Here is an 8439-nt window from a genome sequence, read left to right as displayed (position 1 = left end):
GGAGCACTGATCTCCATATGGCAAGTGCTGTGCTCTTGCCCAAGATATGACTCACACCATTGCATATCAAAGGCAGGTCCAAGATGGCTCAGCAGAGACATTAACAACAATCTGCATCTACGACTTTCACGCCTTTGGCACACAAATCACTCTCCTCAGCACTGGTTGGGGCACCTACTAGTAGTAACACCCATCATCCTCCTCTCTGAGGACCTGCTTTCTTCCTCAGCAGTACATGGTGGCATTCCTGGGTGGGGACTGACCGTACACTTTTTTTTTTTCCCCCTGCAGCTCACCACTCACTGAAACTATGAGGAAACCAAACATCCTGCGATTTTCAGTCAGATGTATGGTTTTAGTCAGGCTCAGTGCTCAGTGTTATTGGGCAAGGTTTCAAATGCTTGGTAGGATTATGATAAAGAAATAGCTGTGCCACCCTAACAGATCCTACACATAAGAAAATTTTAAGTGTTGATAACAGATCAAGGTCCTTAAGAAGCTGTCACCTGCCTGTTGAAGGCTGCAATCTTGAACGTCTATTCTGATTAAAACTAAAGCTGGTAGGCAAGGATCTAAGGATCATATAAATAAAAAAATGGTTGGGCAGGTGAAAACAGCCACAATGCTTGCAGCAGATCCATTACAGCTTGGCCAAAGCTTCATTAATCAAAATAGTTGACATTTCCAACAGGGTTTCAGGTAGAAGGTAGTTGTTCCTTATCACTCAGAAGTTAGTGAAAAATGTCAATTTCTTCATTACCTGGAGGTAACAAGGAATTTTTTCTCAAAATTCTTCATTAACAGATAAATTTCTACAGCTAAAAAAGAATAAAAGAGAGAAAAGAACAGTTATTCTATACTCAGTGTACAAATTGTTAGGCCTACTAGAAAGTGCATTATTCCTTTAGTAAGGTCAAAAATATGAAAAGGTAAATGTGATTTACCACACTCAGCTTGGAAACACAATTTTAATTCAAGATGTATCCTGCAGTGCAACACCAGTCTAAGAGTGAATGCCTGTGCCATATTTCTTGAAATTATTACAGGAAATAGCAGTTCTGTTCAGATCCCATTATCTGTGCTCTTCAGGACACAGGAATTACAGTAGACACAGATGAAAAATTTCTAATAAATTTTGCTTGTGGGATTTCTCATCTCTATGTGCTCAGCCTAACACTTGGTGTGGTTTTATATCAGGATGGTAGTGTCTAAAAACCAGAATAAAATATAATAGGATCACAGACTCATAAAGTGGTGTGGGTTGTTGGAAGGGACCTTAAAAGATTATATAGTTCCAGCTCCCCTGCTACAGAGACAGGGACGCCTTTCATTCGGCCAGGTTGTTCAGAGCTCCATAAACTCTTCTGGATTTGGGCATCCAGTTTTGCTAGGAAACTTGTTTCAGTGTCTCACCACCCTCAGAGTAAAGAACTTTTTCCTAATATCTAATCTAAACCTATTTTCTCCTAACTTTGAAGCCATTCTCAACTTGTCCTGTCACTAAATGCACTACAGTTCAAGAAGTAGGACTTACAGTGCAGTCCTCCCAGTTTGTCATTTACTTACCAAAGGGGAAAAAACCCACCCCAGATAATTCCACAAAATTATTAGTGTATTTCTCAAAAGCTGGCCTTTTTTTACAGTGGCATCAGGAATATTTTGCTGACAGAGCTAGTATGTCAATAGGAGCATAAATACAGGCAAAAGAAAAATTTCCATTGAAATGAAAAGGTGTTGGCACTTTTGACACTAGGCAACTACTGATAAGAGCATTTAGGTAGGATGCAGGAATACAGCATGACAATGGATTCAGTAGGTTTTACACAGACCCAGGAGTACTTCCCCTTCATTAAATCAACTATTTAAAGAAGCGCGTACTAGAAAAACAGCAAAAAGAGCATGAGAAGCAATGTTTTAGGATGATAAACAGGAAGGCCAAATTTGCCAACCAAGTTGTTGAGATTCATTTATTTTTACATTTACAAGACAAATATGAATAATATTTACAAATATATACAAATATTAAAATTAGCTTGTGATTTCAGAACAAAAAAGTCAAAGTATTTTTTAGCAGTATAGCCAACATAGAGTACTTTTTTTAACTTGGAAAAGATTCAAGAAATGAAAGGAGAAATGAAGGAAGAACAATTCAATATTCACATAAGAGAAGCCATCAGAGAAAATGGTATTATGAATGTCCACATTTTAAAATCAAAGGCAAAACTTTGAAATACCATAAAATCTAGTCTCCCTCATTTTGACATTAAAAGGGGCTTCACTCACCTCACTCAACAGCACTAGAAATGTTTTTAAAACCTTTCTGAGCAGGATGATTAAATAGTACAGAGGAAAAACAGAATGAACCATTTTTGTGAATATGGAATAACAGAAAGCATACTCTTTGTGGACAGCTAGAACTTTTATGGGACATTTGTCAATCTGGGGGGAATGGATCACAATCTCTTTAGATTCTGCTTGCTTTTCTTAGTCCCAGGAAGCGGTCCTGGGACAGAGTTGTGTTTCCCTGGTTTGCTGCTCATACAGTCACTGGAGCTGTGGTAGCTGCACATGCACTTAGTGCAAAAGTCAAAGCCACAACTTTCACGACTGCACGTTGCTCTCTGGAGGTAGGAGTCATACTTGGCAGGTGAGCCACAGCGATGGCAGGCTTTAAGGCTTTCAGTGTTTTTCAAGTTTCTGGCAGCCTGTTGGAAAAAACACACACAGAAAATCATGAAGAGAGGGTATGTACACTCTCCAAACACTTCCTGATATTATCATAGTAACACAAAACATATAACTTCTCTTAATGTAGAGAGAAAAACTAAAAATTTAGCCTAATTCTTGTTGCATCAAATTCTGATGGAGACTGAACACAAATAGTCAGTTTGTAATTCTAGCTATTTTGTACGGGAATAGAGGTAGACAATTTAAAATTCTTAAAATTTGAAAATTAAAGGACAGGCTAAATCAAGAGCAGTAAGGATAACAGCCTTCCTGAATCTTCCAAACCTCATTCAAGGATGGTGATGTAGTTGTGTATAGATGCATATGTCAGGAATTTTTAAAACTGCTGCTGAACAGTTGTACTTTTACATTCCTAATGCTACAAAGTCCTATATAGTAGTATTACAGCATCCTGATAATACTTTCCAGTGATATTTCGTCCTCTTGTTGCATCAATTTGAAGAATAAGACATAAGCATAAGATCTTTTTCTAGTTAGAAAAATCTTTTGCTTACTAACAAGCAATAACTTTCAATAAGCATTTTTAAGTCTTATAAGTTTTAGGTGTAGGTCTACATTGCAAGTATGTGGGGAAAAAAAAAAAAAAGACATCTTAAAAAAAACCCCAAAAAACAAGGTGAAGGGGAAACAGGGTGTTGGCAGTTACTGCCCATTCCAAATGTGTGACACACTGTAAATATGTAGTTAATGCCAGGTAATTAGTTGGCAAAAAACCCCATAGAATGATTAAAGGAAATACACATTGCTAGTTTTTAAAAAAATTGAAACAGAACTATTAATCTTTGGGGTTTTTTTCTTTCTAATTTTCCACTGGTTTTGAAGCAAAGTTGACAATTTTTGTGATAGTGCTTGTGTGGAAAACATGTGATTCATTAAAAAACCCGTGGAAAATAACAGGAAATGACTAAATTTTTTAATATCTGACAAGACAAAATTTAAGCAAAAAAAATTCACTAAGTGAAATTCTTAAGGAAAAAAAAGGACGTAGGACATACCAGTAAATCAATATTCTCCACTTAGCTTCTATTGTCTTAAAATAATCTTGCTAAGCAAAATCTGGCAGCTATACTAATAAGAATTATAAACACTTGAAATTGGAGATGCTGCTTTCAAAAATATGCTTTACAGGATGATTGCTTGCCAGACAACATGAGAGAAATTAAAGATTAGTGGAAGTCACCACTTACCTCAGAAAACTCTGTGAGCCTGCTGTGATTCCTAGATGCTTTAGATCTCGTGGTTTTCTTGTTCAAGTTTTTTGGTGGGATTGCTTTCTGAATGGAAGCTAAGGACACTCTGTAGAGAACGTACTCTCTTGTTGCAGCATGCTCTGGTGCCTTAGTGACATTCTAACAAAAAGGAAAACAAAGACTTAAATTTGGAAAGAGAACTTACCTGTTCAGGTGTTTTTGTTTAATAGAAGTCAATAAGTAGTTTTAGATCCTTCATCTTGGTTTCCAATAATAAAGCATCACACCAAGGAGTGCTACTGATTTTAACATAACTTTCACAGTCACTTCTCTCATAAATGCATAGAACAGCTCCCTCGTTCCTGGTTCAAAAACCAACCAAGTTCATTATGTAGTCCTACTTTCATATTAACAGTTATTTAGGCAGAACATGTAACCTATCATATTTTTTTAAAGCAAAAATCAGTTTTTCTAATTCCTCATGGTGAACAGGAGGGCTTGAAGCTTTCTTTGTGAAAAATAAACTCCACCCACCAATTTTCCAAGTTTCCAGTTCAAATTAAACAAAAAAGCATACAATAGCATGGAAGAAACCAAACTTTATGGATGAATATTCAGTACAAATGTTTCACCCCAACAGCACTGTAAAATACTACACAAAACTCAAACTGGTTAACAACCTTATCCTGTGGCAGATCCTAAGCCTTTGTTTTTTCTGTGTCTCCATCTCTCAAGAAGGAAAAACACTGCTAGTGTTTTGAGAGTCCTGACTTGATAAAACACTAGTCTGGAGCAGATGGATCTAGTATTTTTTTATTTCATAGGACAGAAGCATTAGGAACAACTCATAGTGCACTCAGCTTTTCAGTTTTCCATAGTAGGCATGGTGGACTTCAGAGACTACTGCTATAAACAGAGACCCTGATTCACAGAGCCAGCTGAGTGGTTTATCTCACTCTTCCTCCCTTCTGGAACAGTGGGGATGCTGAAGCAAGCGAGCCCTCTGCTGGGTGACTCTAGGGCTTGCCTAGTGGGCTGTGCTGGCAATCACTCTCCCCTTTCATCCCTGTAACACAGGACTTGTGGAAGCTCTTAAAAGCATCTGCATCTCTCCTTGGGTCAGCTTCTCAGACAACCTTCCTTGGGGTGCCCGAAGTCACTGATATAACTAGCAATGCTTGAGACAAGGCATCTTAACAAGACACTCAGACAACCCAGGGACAGTTTTCAATCTAAGAAACTTTTCTGTGATCTCTTAAGTGTAGGTGGAGACCTGAAACAGCAGAAAAACATTGATGGTTCAGTGAAGAGACTTACAGAAAGGTTTTTCACAGCTCTGCTATACATTTGGAAAATCCTTTTATCCTCCTGTAGAATCTTCTGCCATGTTGTGCTGACTTTGGCAAAACTGCAACAACGATACAAACACATCAGTTGCCTCCTAGGAAAGGGATTTATTAAACAGCAAGAATAACTGTAATAATTTTCTTTTATGTAAAGATAGAATATGTTCACAGTTGTAGTCTTTAATTTGTCTCTTAGGGAAAAGATACATTCTCCATGTGTATCTTGCCTCACAATGTCAGTTCATGTTTTAATAAATTAATACATAATACTAAACATTGAGTAAATGTCACAAGCCCCATATCTAAAACATTAAGGTGTCTGATTAGTTTTTTTCCTTTCCCAGTAAAATACAATGACATCAATATACTTACTTTACTAAATCCATCTCGCTGAGATGCCTTAAAATGTTTGCTAATATATGTTTCAGGTTCTTTTGGAAGAGTTCAGCAAGAATGTCTATTCTATCCAGCCCCATTTTCTTTCCAATTAAGTTGCAAAGTTCAAATTTTCCCCTAGAAACAATTCTGTCTACAGCAGCCCAAGACTTGAGATTTCTTTTACCACTTTTTTTCAAAGTTGAGCAAATCACTTCTTCATAATGGATTACTGGCAACAGTGTCTTCTTTGAAAACTGTTCTTGGTTTTGGTTTTTCATGAGACAATGCTTTGGTGTACCATAGAGATTCCCAGCCAAAGGTAAACTATCCTCATGTTCTATTGCCTCAGCGTAGTGAGTACTTAACATAGAGGAATAACCACTGTCCTCATTAAGTTTGCTGCTTTCCATTGTCTCAGTTTCACAGATACCTTCATCAAGTCTCTGGGTTAATTGGTTGTTTTCTTTGTTATGTATGGGTCTTTGTCCATCGTCAAGATCTAGATTTCTGGTGGCTGAGTGGTGTGAGTCACTAAGGAATATTTTCTGATGTTTTTCTGCACAGCTTTTACAAAAGCCTTCCTCAAAATTCAAGGGGCAGGATTTTTCCAGTCTTGTTTTCTCCACAGAGCATTTCAATGGTGCAAACCCAGCACGAAGAGATGTGCAATCAAAATCACGTTTCATTTTGCAAGAGTGGTTAAGGTTTGATTTCATTCTGTTGTTTGTATTCTGCAAGAAACAACAAGGGCAGTATGAAAACACAGCATAAACTAGATCACAAATTCTTTTTCTTATAAAGACTCTACCCTGCTTCCCTTCTGCATTATGCATTTTACGCTTTTATCTGACTCACCCGCTAGTGTCTAAAATACAACTGGTGGAACTAAGGATTTGAACAGCCACTGATTAAATCTATGTAAGACCTTCCCAAAAACTAGTTTTATGCTGCATATAACTAGGGCAAGAAAGCTGACTGGGTGCTTTACTTGGTCACCCTTTCACCAGCATAGAAGCTTCCACACACCAGCGCTTCCACTTCCTACCATAAAGGTAGCAACTCAGTCAAGACAATTGAGGTCCCTGCAAGGAACACCAGTGGCAGAGGGTCCATGAGTGATTGCAGGCCTGCGCAGGCCAGAGAAGCCTGAAGTTTGCATCTAAGACCAGAGGCAATGCTGCTGCTGCAGCCAGATATCTGGCATTTTTGAGAAGGGAGGAGGCTGGGTGGCACAGGAAAGGCTTGAGTGCTCACACGTGTGAGTAAAATACAGAGAAAAGCGGCCATCCTTTTACAATGGTCAGAGTGAAATAAAGGTTCAAGCATGATATAAAGAGGGTGGGAGGTCGATAGATATCACAGGGGAATTGAGCTTTTCTTGTCCTGCTCCATTCCCCTCCCCCGCGAAATGTGGTGCTATCTATATTAACAATTGCGGGGGGATGGGCGAGGGCTGAAGCGGGGAAGGAAATCATCTCTCACCAGGTTAAATCTGAAGGGGAAAAAAAGTTTCAACATGCTTTGCAACCCGTAGCAAATAGAGGATCCCCGATTAAAGTAAGCATTTTAAAAGACTTAAGCAGTTCCAGAGTTTTGGAAAGAAGCACGAGAAAAAATGTGTTCCATGAACGACTTAGAGAAAAAGTTCCTTCTTTGTACCTACGTTCGGTGGGAGAAAGGAGCAAATTGGTTTGTATCGTGTGAGCTGGGGGAAGAGATAAGCCTCCTTCCTAAGCCTCCTTCTTTCCTTCCCCCGCTTCCCTGCGAACGATCAGAGAGACCTTTGGGCTGAAATCCTGATGATTTGGAAAATGTCCCCAAATCACGTTTCGGTGCACCAGGGCCTGCCCCGACCCCCGGAGGAGCGGGCTAAGCCGCGGGGCCCCGCGGCGCTGTCAGGCTGCTCCCGCCAGCCCTCAAGATGGCCCGGGTCGGTGCAGATAGACAGGGTTCCGGCTCCATCGTGCCCCACGGCACCGGGAACTTCACCCAATGACTTCGTAGGCCTCTCCTTTTCCCCGCAGTGGAGGATTCCCCCTAAAACCGTGGTGGCGGGGCAGGCGGGAGCGCCCCGGGGAGATGCCCTTCCGACGGCGTGGCCGGCGGGCGGGAGACAGCGCGGCGCCTCCCCGCCCGTCGCTGCCCGCCGGCGGGAGCCGCGCAGCGCTCCCCACCCCGGCCCCACCAGTGCGGCGTGCAGCCGGGACCACCCCACACGGGTCTCGTTGGCGGGATCGGAGCGCACCCCGGCCGCCAGTGCGCCACTGTCCCGTCCCGTCCCCTCCCCTCCCACCCCGTCCCATCCCGCCGGCGGGATAGCTGTGGGGCTAGGCTAGGAGAACAGCGGTAAAGGACGGCCGCCAGGAATCCCCATCCGCAGTCCGTCTGGTCCCGCCGCAGCCCCGCTAGCATCCGCACAGTCCCGCCACCACGTACGCCGGTAGCTCCCGCCACCCCAGCCAAAGCGCCTTAACCGCGGAGCCTTGACTGCGGAGCCTCGCTGCCCCCGAGCCGGCCCGACAGCAGAGCCCTGGCCGTGGAGCCTTGGAGCCCTGCAGTCCCGGAGCGGCTCCCGGCGGAGCTCGCTGCCCGCCCCGCGCTCACCTGCAGGGCCGCACCAGCGCCGCCGCGGGCCGTGAATGAGTCCCGCTCGCGCCGGGCGCTTTTTAAAAACTTTAAATTTGGTATCCAAAACAGCGCCAGCCAATGGCAAGGCGCCGGAGCGCCGGGAGCGGCCAATGGGCTGCGGGCAGACGGCGGGGGCCAATCTGGGGCGC

The 8439-nt window shown here is 42.4% G+C and overlaps 1 protein-coding gene across 2 annotated transcripts; it reads right to left on the bottom strand.

The window, feature by feature from the left end:
* Positions 1-1958: 1958 nt before the first annotated feature.
* Positions 1959-8308, bottom strand: FBXO5 (F-box protein 5). Of its 2 annotated transcripts, none has more exons than XM_040059979.2 (5): positions 8267-8308; positions 5657-6393; positions 5256-5346; positions 3936-4097; positions 1959-2705 (listed from the first exon to the last, which is right to left on the bottom strand). In XM_040059979.2, the coding sequence occupies exons 2-5, from the start codon at positions 6376-6378 to the stop codon at positions 2454-2456; spliced, it is 1227 nt and encodes a 408-aa protein (XP_039915913.1). In that variant the 5' UTR covers positions 6379-6393; positions 8267-8308; the 3' UTR covers positions 1959-2453. The 2 variants fall into 2 exon arrangements, with proteins under 2 accessions (XP_039915913.1, XP_039915916.1); XM_040059982.2 differs by lacking the exon at positions 8267-8308 and adding an exon at positions 7326-7405 and having other exon boundaries at positions 2039-2705.
* Positions 8309-8439: the final 131 nt, after the last annotated feature.

Source organism: Hirundo rustica, chromosome 3 (genome assembly GCF_015227805.2).
Source record: "Hirundo rustica isolate bHirRus1 chromosome 3, bHirRus1.pri.v3, whole genome shotgun sequence".
NCBI lineage: Eukaryota > Metazoa > Chordata > Aves > Passeriformes > Hirundinidae > Hirundo > Hirundo rustica.
This window is presented reverse-complemented; position numbering and strand designations above follow the sequence as displayed.

What these genes read in the sequence shown, in the direction of transcription:
- FBXO5 (XM_040059979.2), bottom strand. Translation starts at nt 6,378, where the DNA reads ATGAAATCAAACCTTAACCACTCTTGCAAAATGAAACGTGATTTTGAT. An exon ending in AGCGAGATGGATTTAGTAAA is followed by an intron (nt 5,347 to 5,656) that starts GTAAGTATATTG and finishes TCGTTGTTGCAG; the next exon opens with TTTTGCCAAAGTCAGCACAA. An exon ending in GAGCTGTGAAAAACCTTTCT is followed by an intron (nt 4,098 to 5,255) that starts GTAAGTCTCTTC and finishes CCTTTTTGTTAG; the next exon opens with AATGTCACTAAGGCACCAGA.